Source organism: Capricornis sumatraensis, chromosome 9, assembly GCF_032405125.1.
Source record: "Capricornis sumatraensis isolate serow.1 chromosome 9, serow.2, whole genome shotgun sequence".
Taxonomy (NCBI): Eukaryota; Metazoa; Chordata; class Mammalia; order Artiodactyla; family Bovidae; genus Capricornis; species Capricornis sumatraensis.
In genome coordinates, this window is record NC_091077.1 from 89696074 (window position 1) to 89709223 (window position 13150).

The 13150-nt window shown below is 37.6% G+C and overlaps 1 protein-coding gene across 1 annotated transcript in view; it reads left to right on the forward strand.

Moving 5' to 3' along the window:
• ADGRV1 (adhesion G protein-coupled receptor V1) overlaps window positions 1-13150 on the forward strand; it is a 537422-nt gene that overhangs the window by 214072 nt on the left and 310200 nt on the right. Inside the window, exons 77-78 of the mRNA XM_068981126.1 lie at window positions 3542-3784; window positions 8570-8977. Coding sequence (XP_068837227.1) covers window positions 3542-3784; window positions 8570-8977 — 651 coding nt within the window. The remainder of the gene's footprint in view (window positions 1-3541; window positions 3785-8569; window positions 8978-13150) is intronic.

Genomic DNA, 13150 nt, shown 5'->3' on the forward strand with positions numbered 1-13150 from the left:
CATTGGAAAGTCTCTGATGCTGGGAGGGATTAGGGGCAGGAGGAGAAGGGGATGACAGAGGATGAGATGGCTGGATGGCATCACAGACTCGATGGACACGAGTCTGAGTGAACTCTGGGAGTTGGTGATGGACAGGGAGGCCTGGCGTGCTGCAATTCATGGGGTCGCAGAGAGTCGGACACGACTGAGCGACTGAGCTGAACTGAACTGAAGCAGATGATAATATACAGCCGTGATGTATTCTTTTCCCAATTTGGAACCAGTCAATTGTTCCATGTCCGGTTCTAACTGTTGCTTCTTTACCTGAATACAGATTTCTCAGGAGGCATATAAGGTGGTCTGGTATTCCCATCACTTGAAGAATTTTCCACAGTTTGCTGTGATGCACACAGTCAAAGGCTTTAGCATAGTCAGTGAAGCAGATGTTTTTCTGGAATTTCTTGCTGTCTTCATGATCTAGCAAATATTGTCAGTTTTAGTACGGTTCCTCTGCCTTTTCTAAATACAGCTTGTATATGTGGAAGTTCTCAGTTCACATACTGTTGAACCCTAGCTTGAGAGACTTTTGAGTATTACCTTGCTAACATGTAAATTGAGTGCGATTGTGAGGTAGTTTGAACATTCCTTGGCGTTGGCTTTCTTTGGGATTGGAATGAAAACTGACCTTTTCCAGTCCTGTGTACTGCTGAGTTTTCAAATTTGCTGGCGTGCTGAGGGAAGCACTTTCAGAGCATCATCTTTTAGGATTTGCAATAGCTCAGCTGGAATTCCTTCACCTCCAAATAGCTTTATTCATAGTAATGCTTCCTAAGGCCCACTTGACTTCGCATTCCAGGATGTCTGGCTCTAGGTGGGTGATCACACCATCCTGGTTATCTTGGTCATTAACATTTTTTTTTTGTATAGTTCTTCTGTATATTCTTGCTACCTCTTCTTAATATCTTCTGTTTCTGTTAGGTTCATACATAAGATGATAGAAGACCTGGGTTCAAACTTTTTTTTTGGGGGGTGGGTTCAAATTTTGACTCCTCCACTAAATAGCTTGTGACATCAAACAAGTTGCTAAGGTTTCCTGAACTTCTCAGACTTGGTGGAGTTAATAACAGGGCCGTTGTATTAAATGAGATAATGAATGAGAGGTATTTCCCATGGTTCTCGGCAAGGAGTTGGCTCTTCATAGGGTGGCTTGGTATTACTGTTATTCAGAATGAATGGGAGTGGAGCTGAGTAGTAGCCACATAAACACTGGTAGTAGATGAGTGGCAACATAATAGAGTGTGCACACTGCATGCTTTCATCTGCAGAGTTGCACCACTGACTGATGGCGGTTTTTCCTAAGTCCAGTCTGTCTACTGATGCTCAACTTAACGTTTTTCCACTCCTCAGTTCAGTTCGGTTCAGTCGCTCAGTCGTGTCCATATCTCTAATTATCGTTCCTATAGTCATTCAGTTTTTTTTTTTTTCAAGTTATAAAGAACTTAAGTAACTTTCCCCAGGTTGATTACTCAGTAAAGATTAGAATTCGTCTTTTGAATTGCTGTTCATGCACCCTTTCTCTGCTGAGTATCTTATGGTTTATGGTTCTATCATATGGTCTATATTAGGAAAATGTATGAAGGTCATAGTTAATAAACTTAGGATGCATTTCTTAACCCACAAAGTCTGTTTAAACAGATTGTTGAAACATTTGTTGCACATATTTCTTTAAGAACTATTTAAGTAAGATCTTGCTTATTTATTACTTTGCTTGCTTCTGAGCAGGTCTGGGCCCACAAAAAAATTATTTTATACCAGTTGGGCAAAAGATCATCTTGGAATGCTGCTGACCTAACTAGGAAAGGAACTTGAGTTCTTGTGAGGTCTCCAGTCATATTTAGGTCCAGAGAGGTTCAGATAACCATCTGTGAGTTTTGCTTTCCCAGTATACTTCAGGCATAGTCTTTGAACGAGTATTCTGTTGTTAGACTGAAAGATTCCTTTTGTCTCTTCTAATTATGTGTTGGCACCCATCTGCACATTTGTTCAATTTCTATGGTTCCCTACTTAGATTACAACATATTTTTTTTACTCAGAGTAGTTATAAGTAATGTTTTAATCATCATCACAATGAGAAGAAATACTATACTGAAGAAAAGGCAAGAGTTTGTTGAAATGTAATATTCTGAAGTTCTTAGTTAAATGAAATTATTGTGAACTCAAGCTCATTGGCTGTTAGGGAATAATAGTTGTTGAATATAGTTACCCATACTTTGCAAGTGCTGCAGTTTATTGTATTTACCAATTTAGTTTGCCAAAAGTGAGAAAAACATTTACCTTCATTTCAACATTTACTGAGAGTTAATCAGCAAAATAAAGAAAATCTATATCACATGAAAACTAAATATGTTTCTTCAGACAATAAAAAGAGATTTGGTTCATTTACTGTGCTACTATATAAATCATTTTGAATAATACTGAAGAATTTGTTGTATTGTTTCATGACATAATGATTCTCATTAAAATGATCACGAAACAAACTATTACTAAGATCCTGGCTGATAGAAAAAAAGGATGCATTATATCAAGTTAGACAGTGAGACATACAGTTGAAAATGCATCAGTTTAGCTTCTTGGAGTTATGCTAGGAAGCTAAAAATGATGCTAAGATTTCTTAATTATTACGTAAGAGAAAATAAGTAAAAACGGGTGATTAACAGTATGTTACAGAATTGAATTCAGGCTTTAGAAAATAAATTATCTGAGACTGTTGACACAGAACCTAGGGAAAACATGACCAAACCATAACCAACAGGCTAAATTTAGATTTCTTGATACTGAATTTAGGGAAATTTTGAATAATGCCTGAGACCACTAAATTAACCCATCAATACTAGGCCAATTTATGTAAAACCTTTAACAATGAAACCTTACAGAGTTGAAGCTGCTTTCTCCCCTGTCCTGTTTTTTCAGCTCCGCACCCTCCCCTGACCTCAGGGCCACCCCTCCAGCTGAGATCACTACTGTCCTGGTGTCTTGTTTTCTTTGTTACCCTTCAGCGATATGTGTATCCAGTAACAAGATGTAGTAAGCTTTATGTAATTAAAAATTTTCCATTTGTTGTAGCATGGCATACATATCATTATCAAACTTGATTTTTTTTTTCTCATTGTCATGTTTTTGGATCCATCCACGTTGAAAAATATTGAAATAGTTCATTCTTTTTAACTACTGGATAACATTTTCATTCTTTGAATTATACTTTGTGTATCCTTTTGTTTATTGAAGTATATGCATAGATTATCTCCTGACATTGATTTTCTAGTAAGATGCTCTCCCAGAGAGAGTAAAGGTGTTGAAGAAAGACCGAAAAAAAAAAAAAAATCTCTTGGTAATCTAACGTAAGAATTTAATTCTGTAATTATACAGACTGTATCTCTAAATGTATATTTATTTCTGTAATAGTGTGTACGAATGATGCTATTTCTTAATGTCAGAATTATTTTAAAGTAGAAATCTATTTGTAATTATCGCTCCCCCCTCCTCTTTTTTCTCTCATTGGCAGATACCTCAAAGTGAAATAGATTTTTTTGTGGAACTGTACGAAGTAACAGCTGGAGCAGCTCTAAACAATAGTGCCAGATTTGCACAGATTAAATTATTACAGCGTGATAAACCTCCAAGTCTCGTGTACTTCTCTGTGGGTTCTCGACTGCCGGTGGCTCATAAGAAGGCCACTCTCATTAGTCTGCAAGTGGCCAGAGAGTATGGGGCAGGACTAGTGATATCTGTCAACTTCAGCACCCAGGTAAGCAGGCAGTAGGCATCAACACACAGGAAGCTGTTCTTTAACAAATATGGCATGTGTCATGGAACAGAGAAGATGCGATATATTATTTTCTGTTGATACCATCATAACTCACATTATGTCTATTACATTAAGCTTTATCTTTGGCCCAGTTCCATTCTTTTCACTTAGGTCATGTTTTAAAGTGGTAGTCTATTGTCTTTTTGTTTCTTTTGGAAAAGTTGATTATACAATGCAAAATGTCTTATGTACATGTATCATCAACTTTTCCAAAAGAAACAAAAAGACAAAGACTATCATTTAAAAACATGACCTAAGTGAAAAAAACCTGTAGAGATTTAAAATTTCTTCAGGATGTAACTGGGTAAGACCAGAAACAAAAAGTATGGGTCTTTGGTCTGATTTTTACCTGAACTAGTTGAAAATCTTCAGGACTTCAAATACTAGCTGTGTGTTTCCTGTGATCTTTGTGTTTCTTCAAACCCATGGGTTCAGGAGACTGTCTCACAGCTACTTTTAACATCCTTTCTATTAGGTGACATCAAGTGAAAGGGAGGAAGCAGTATGTTTTAAACTGTATTTTGGGAGCAAAGCTCTAATGTATTGAAACAAAGCTGTCTGTCTGCTCCCTTTGAAGCCTGATTGTGGAGATTGGAGCTGGCCCACCGCAGCCCTCTGTTTGTCCCTCCCCTGGACTTGTATAACTCCCATTCTGGACAGTGCTGCCATTTCTTGTGTTTCAAGATGTCAAGCCTGGTGATACTTTAGGCCTCAGGGTTTCTAAGTTGTGGTTTTACGCCAACTGCTATTTAGTGTGTGCTTGGTTATGTCACTGTTGAGTGGCTGGAATACACAGAACATTCTGTGCATAAGATACAACATATGTGCCACCAGTTTGCTGTAGCAATCCTGTGAGTCAGGGATTGGAGGTGAGGACGGTAGCTGTGGGTAGTGAGCTGTCCTGGAAGCTTGCCAGGAAGAAAAGTTGTCTTTATAACAGAGTCTGCAGCTTGGCAAGCCAGAAGATGCAACTCTTATCACATGAGACTCTAGAAATAAACTTCATTCTAAATAGCCCTGCAGTGGTATGAGCATGAAAAGAAGTATTTTGATTCATTGGGAGATTTTAGCATTTTTCCTTTTAAGCATTTAAGATGGTAAGAGAAATGAGAAAAAAATACGTGTTCTTTCTTCTCCCATGAAATATATATCATCATATGCTCTCTACTTTGTAGGGCAGAAGAATGGAAGAAGTGATAAAAAAAAAAAAAGATTTCAGACCCATTTTAAACTAGTTCATACACTCAGTTGGAAGGGGAGTTGAAAATGCCAAAAGAAGAATCTGAATGCCAATATCTCTATCATACTCATTTATGTTCTTTCTAGATTATTCACAAATGATTCCTTGTAAAACACATGCTGTCACTAGCATGTAACTCATAGCATTTTAATAACACTATAAAAATCAACACAGAGGAGCCCTGTGGTGATGAAAATGTATCTTGACTATATCAACATTCATATCCTGGTTGTGATATAATTATGCAAGATGTTATTAATATCTATGAAGGATATTAGGGAAGGGTAGAGGAGACCACTCTTTTCTATTTCTTGTAAGGGCATGTGAATCTGTAATTATGTCAAAACATAAGGTTTAATTTTAAAAATTAGAAAAAAATTTACCTCTCTGGTCTGATGTTATTTATTTTCCTGTTGCTTCATTGCTCTTGCATTTTCTCTCTTTGAATGCTGGGGATATTGTTAGAAGAGAAAGTCATATAATTCAGTTTTCCAAGTAGCTAGTAAGTATGAGAAAATAATTATGAACCAAGTTGCTATTCTGTTACAATAATACTAATCTTGATTTTATGTTAAATAGATTTTAATAATGTAGTTTAAACAATAGCTGTAGTATACATACAGTATACCAACCTTCAATAGGTCAGCTTTCCCAGTATGTACATACTATAAGTTCCCATTTATCTACATATTTCTGATCTAAAGGTAAAGGATATAAGGACTTGAGATAATGAAAATATCACTCATTCCAGTTATCTTTAAATTAAATAGGCCTGTAGCTAAGCCAAGTTTGAAAACCAATTTCAGATATTTCATTTGTGTATGTGTGTACAAGAAAGACTATGTCTTTCCTTCTTATTCTCACATTGGTTATTCCATCAAGAGCTGTTTGTTGATTTTCACTGTTGCTTTTAAACTGCATAGTGCTTCTTCTTTGTGTTTGTTACATGTTATTTTACAAACATGAGAACATTTTGATTGTTCTAGTTCCTTTAAACGTCTATATTGTGAAATTCTATGAATTCTACCAAAAAACAGTGAACAGAATGTGTATGTGCAGTATACAGTCATAAAATCACCACCACGTAATTTAGGAAATGCAGCTTTATCAGACGCTTAGCACTAGCCACCCTAAACCTTCTCTCATGCATTGCTAAGAGGGTAGGATAACCTCTCCCCATCTTGCAGATAACCTCTATCCTAAATTACACGATGAATTACTACCTTGCTTTTATTTATAGTTTTACCACAAACCATATGCTGTTTAGGTTTACCTGTTTTGGTAATTATGGAGATGAGATTCTTCCAGTATTGTCTCACGATGTGCTTTTTTCTGTTGTTCAGCAACATATTTTTGAGAAACACCTGTGCTGATGTATGTAGTTCTTTCATTTTTGACTCCTGTATGGTTACCTCAATGGATAGTTTTAATTTCTCCATTTTGAAGCCAGTAGACTTCTGTGTTGCTTCCTTCAGTGAGTCTTTCCCTCCAGCCCCCACCATTATGCTGCAGAGACTTTTTTTTTGGTCCCCTGCATTGGTAGGCAGACTCTCTGTCTCTCTTTTTAATATAAAATGTCTCTAATAACTTTATACTGTCATACATTTTTACATAATATTTTTTTGGGTTAGGCTGTGGTTGTGTTAGTCACTAAGTCGTGTCCAACTCTTTATGACCTGGTGGACTGTAGCCCACTAGGCTCCTCTGTCCATGGGATTTCCCAGGCAAGAATACAGGTGCAGAGACTCTTGAAAACCCTTTATGTTCATTGATTTTTCACTTTTTGCTGCCCTTGGGCACTTCCGCCTCTGGAAACCGGCTCTTCTCCTGTGGGCATCTGGTGCACCACACTTTCCCACTGTTAACTCTTTTCTCTCTGGCAACCCCTTCCTGTTGCTTGTGTTAGTCTTTCTGACCGACAAATCTTGGGGTCCACCTATACTCACTCTGTAGGCCCGACCATCCCCACCTGTTTTCTTTAAATATCATCTGTAAAATGAGAACTCCTGAATTTTTATCACCAGCGTCTTCACCACCCCATGCAGACTCATTTATCTGATTACTCTTACTTTGCATCTTCATTTGAATTGTCTAAAAAGCATCTCAAGCTTAATATATATCACATGTATATAATGGATAACTCTTATTTCGCCCTTGGCAATATTTCCCCTAGTTTACTCCCATTCATCCAGGCAAATAGCTTGGAATTATCCTCATTCTCCTCTTCTTTTACATACAACACTGAATTAATCAGAAACTCCTGCTGACTCTACCTTCTAAATACATTCCCAGTCTGAGCTCTTCTCACCCTCTCTACTCATACAACCAAAGCTACCGTTATTTCCTTTTTCTGCAGGAACTAATGTAAAAATCTCCCGTCTCTTCTCCCTACTTCCATCCTCTCCCCCTGCTGCAGCCTAACTGTCCACAAGAGCCAGAATGCTCCCGAAAATATGAAATAAAGTGTGTCACTCTCCTGCTGGAATTCTCCAGTGACTTCTTAGCACATTTTGTATCAGGGACGTACATGATCTGACGCACACATCTTCAAATTTAGTTGGCTCACCACTGGAGAAGTTCTGTGAGGCAGTAATGGCATTTCTTCTCTAATTCTCTTTTCTTGATCTATTCTAAGGCATGTATCTTTCTTAACCTCATCACTGTATGATATGTATTTATCTCTCTAATTTATCTTGGGAGATTAGAAAATTTATAAAACTCCATGTTTTTTTTTAAATTAAAAAAACACAACATGGTTATATTTTAATACACAACTGAAAGAGAAAACACCATAGTAAATTGACAGGAATAAAATACAATGTTTTGAGACTTCCTTGGTGGACCAGTGGCTAAGGCTGAGCTCCGAATGCCGAGGGCCTGGGTTCGATCCCTGGTCAGGGAACTAGATCCTGCATGCCATGACTGAGAGTGCATTTTTCAACTCAGGGTCTTGCGTGCCACCATGACGATGGAAGATCCTGTGTACTGCAACTAAGACCTGGCACAGCCAGATAAAAAAACAAAATACCGTGCTTCATTTGCATCGCATGACAAATGATTAACATTCTTTGTCATAAATGAGTTCTTAGAAACCAGTAGAAAAGACATTGACTGATCAAGGAAAATGGAGAAAGAAAAGGAAATAACACAGGTGACTAGTAAGGATTAAAGCGTATGTGAAGGTGACTGAGCTGAACAATAAAAGGAAAAAAAAGCCACTTCTTTGTAATATCATAATTACCAAGGATTAAAAATCTGGCATTTGTGTAGTTTGAGGAAGTAGAGCCACATTGACACAGGAGGGCAAGATTGGTGAGGTCCCCACAGTCAGGAAACATCTAGTGTGGACCCAAAATCTATAAATTTAAAGCAACACCTGTCTTAATACTAGTGTTGTGGCCCATCAGATTGTTTTAAGAGAAAATTGGTTCTGGACGAGATCAGAGGTTTATCGTTTGACTGAAGTGATCTTGTCTAATTTCTAGGAGTTGAGGAGCGCTGAGACCATCGGTCGTACTCTCATATCTCCAGCTATTTCTGGGAAAGACTTTGTGAGAACTGAAGGCACATTGATCTTTGAGCCTGGCCAGAGAACCACTGTCCTCGATGTCATCCTCACGCCAGAGACAGGGTCTTTGAATCCATTTCCTAAACGTTTCCAGATCGTGCTTTTTGACCCAAGAGGGGGTGCTGGAGTTGATAAAGTATACGGGACCGCGAACATCACTCTCGTCTCTGACACAAACTCCCAGGCCTTTTGGGGGCTTGCGGATCAGCTGCAGCAGCCCCTGGACGGTGACATTCTCAACAGGGTGCTCCACAGCGTCAGCGTGAAAGTGGCCACAGAGAACACAGATGAACAGCTCAGTGCCGTGCTGTATTTAATAGACAAGGTAAGAAGCCCTTGCGAGTGTTAGCAGTTTCATACTTCTTTTTAAAAGACCAAAGCCACATACGGTTATCGTATCAGTTGTAATGAATTTATGTGGTAGAGTCAAATTTGTGAATCTCAGAGTGGAATTCACCATATCTGACCCTGTGCTTTTGCTTGGATGCGACTGGTGCTGGTTTGGAAGCTCAGAGAAGGATGAGTTCTCTACTGCAGCAGTAAGGATAGACCGGTGTCTGAAAAGAGGCTCTGTAGGTCAGGAGCTCCAGGCTCTTTCTGATACTTCTAGAAATTGCGAGGACATCTTGTGAGCAGTTTTTCGAAGTCCATAAATGAGGACTAGGGCCAGATTATATGGCTCCTCGAGTTGAAGTGCCATGAAGCTGTTGCCCTTCGCTTGTTCCCTGCTCCTCCTGGGCACTGGAAAGGATTTACTGTAGGAAGTGATGTTACTTAAATTTTCTAATGATGAAATAGTATAGTACAATTACAATTTGATTTAGGCTATGAAGAGGGAAAGAATGCACAGTAACTGTATTTTAGAAAAGATACATTAAGAAAGCTACATATTAATGGTCGAGAATCAACACTTATTTAACTAGAGCTGTCAGGTAGTACATCTTGGTTTTGTTTTTTTAGTTGAATCTGTGATGAATAATGAAACTGAATTATGAAAGAAGATCCTATGGAAAAAACATAATTAACTTTTTTTGAGTAATCATTAATAAACAGTATAAGTTCTCCTATATTAAAACAATTTATGTGAAATAGGTAACTTGGCAATTATTAGAGGTATAAAATATATTTGAAGTGTTCTAAACTATTATAAGATCAAGTAGAAAACATTATTTGTATTCTTAAAAAGAAAGTGATTTTATTTCCACTGACGTTGCCTTTGCTCTGATTATTTTCAAATCATGTTATTGTTACTAAATTTTTTTAACCACTTATCATTTATTTATTATTATTATTATTTTTTTACTTTACAATATTGTATTGGTTTTGCCATACATCAACATGAATCCATCACAGGTGTACACATGTTCCCCATCCTGAACCCCCCTCCCACATCCCTCCCCGTTCAATGTTATGGAATATTGTTTTCTTGAAGCTATTTACATGTCAGTACTGAAGGAAATGGCAGCCCACTCCAGTATTCTTGCCTGGAGAATCCCATGGATGGAGGAGCCTGGAGGGCTACAGTCCACGGGGTCACAAAGAGTCGGACACTACTGAGCGACTTCACTTTCACTTTCACTGAAATATGATGATTCAAGTAACTGACATCATTCAATAATATTATACATTAAAATATATGTTAAAGAAAACTGAAAATTTCTACTAACAGAAAAGCCTTGAAAAAATAGAAATCTATAACTTGTTCAGCAGTGGGAGGACTCAATAACATAGAGATAACAGTTTTCTCTAAATTAACCTATAAATGGAATATAAGTACTATCAAAATATCAGTAAGCTATTTTGGATTTTTAGAAATTAATCAAAAATGATGAGTTCACCTGGGAGAACATACATCAGAAATTTTATGAAAAAGATGAAAAATGATAAATTCTTCTTAATATGAAAATATGAAGTTACAGTGATTAAAACAGGATGAACTGGTGCTGTCACAGATATTCAGATTAGTAAAATAAAACAGAAAGTGAAGAAATAAATTCAATTACATATGAAAATTTCGTATACGATAAAAGTGACATTTCAGGTCAGCGTGTCAGTTCAGTTCAGTCGCTCAGTTGCATCCAACTCTTTGCGCCCCCATGGACTGCAGCATGCTAGGCTTCCCTGCCCATCACCAACTCCCGGAGCCTACTCAAACACATGTCCATCACATCAGTGATGCTATCCAACCATCTCATCCTAGGTCATCCTCTTCCCCTCCCACCTTCAATCTTTCCCAGCGTCAGGGTCTTTTCACATCTGCTCAGTCTTTCCCAGAGTCAGTTCTTCACGGGCCAAAGTATTGGAGTTTCAGCTTCAACATCAGTCCTTCCAATGAATATTCAGGACTGATTTCCTTCAGGATGGACTGGTTGGATCTCCTTGCAGTCCAAGGGACTCTCAAGAGTCTTCTCCAACACCATAGTTCAAAAGCATCAATTCTTTGGTGCTCAGCTTTCTTTGTAGTCCAGCTCTCACATCCATACATGACTACTGGAAAAACCATAGCTTTGACTAGATGGGCCTTTGTTGGCAAAGTAGTGTCTCTGCTTTTTAATATGCTGTCTAGGTTGGTCATAGCTTTTCTTCAAGAAGCAAGCATCTTTTAATTTCATGGCTGCAGTCACCATCTGCAGTGATTTTGGAGCCCAAAAAAATAAAGTCTGTCACTGTTTCCATTGCTTCCCCATCTGTTTGCTACGAAGTGGTGGGACCAGATGCCATGATCTTAGTTTTCTGAATGTTGAGTTTTAAGCCAGCTTTTTCACTCTCTTCATTCACTTTCATCAAGAGGCTCTTTAGTTCTTCACTTTCTGCCATAAGGGTGGTGTCATCTGAGTATCTGAGGTGATTGATATTTCTCCCGGCAATATTGATTCCACTTTGTACTTCATCCGGCCCTGCATTTCACATGATGTACTCTTCATAAAAGTTAAATAAGCAGGGTGACAATATACAACTTTGACATACTCCCTTCCCTATTTGGAACCAGTCTGTTGTTCCATGTCCAGTTCTAACTGTTGCTTCTTGACTTGCATACAGATTTCTCAAGAGGCAGTAGTTATTATTCTTTAAATGGTGTTGGTACATCTGATTTAACCATTTGAAAGTTAAATAATAGCTGTATCTCCATGTTAAATCCACAACAAAACAAATCCCAGACAGGTCAGAGTCTAACTGTAGAGCTGAAACCAGGAAAGTAGTAGCAGAAAACATGGATGAATCACTTTTAATATAAAAGTTTATATTGGGGAAGTGGGGAAATTCCTTCTAAATATAAAAATGCAGAAGTCATAAAGGAAATGATTGATAAACTTGACCACATAAAGTTTAAACAAAATTTCTTTTTGTATATACCACAAGAAAAATAAAAAAGCACCTCAATTATATAGTCAAAGCTATAGTTTTTCCAGTAGTCATGTCTGAATGTGAGAGTTGGACCATAAAGAAGGCTGAGCGCTGAGAAATTGATACTTTTTAATTGGGTTGTTGGGGAAGACTCTTGAGAGTCCCGTGGACTGCATGGAGATCAAACTAGTCAATCCTAAAGGAAATCAACCCTGAATATTCATTAGAAGGACTGAAGCTGAAGCTGAAGCTCCAACACTCAGTGATTTGGCCATCTGATGCAAAGAGCCAACTCATTGGAAGAGACCCTGATGCTGGGAAAGATTGAAGGCGGGAGGAGAAGGGAAAGACAGGGGACGAGATAGTTGGATGGCATCACTCAATGGACATGAGTTTGAGCAGTTTCTAGGAGATGGTGAAGGACAGGGAAAGCTAGTGTGCTACAGTCCATGGGGTCACACAGAGTCGGATATGTCTGAGCATCTCAACAACAACAGCAATATATATAGTCAATTATATCCCAATAAAACTGGAGGGAAAAACTAAAAAAAATAGGTGCCTAATAGGTGTGGGGAATATTTGTACAAATACCTGTATAATGAGTATTTAAGCGTTACTTATAATAACAAGAATTGGGAAAACTAGCCATTAAAAGGGGCCTGCCATATCCATAAAATGTAACATGTTTTCACAATTTAGACATAAAATAATTAGGATATGACAATAATGAAACAAGCATTGAAAATATAGGATTGAAATTTTAACAATAAAATATGTGGTGCCAGTTAACTTTGAATTTCAGATGAACAATGTATTTTTTAGTATAAGTGTATTACAGATAAAAGTAAATATTTTTATTTACAAGCACTATTTGGAACATACTTATATCAGGCAATTATTGGCTGATTCTTTGAAATTCAAATAGAATCACCTGTGCTTTATCTGGCATACATTCATATGTCCCATATGTATTTCATAGGTACTCAGATTCAGAAGTATAGGATGGGATTTCCAAGTACTGATAGAACTTTGTTCTATTGGGTCTCATATTTAAGTGAAATTGTTTCATGTTTGTAAGTTTTATTATCTCTCAAATTCGCACTTCTTTGAACCAGAATCTGCTTTATGCTATATGTGTCTTTCATAAGGCCGT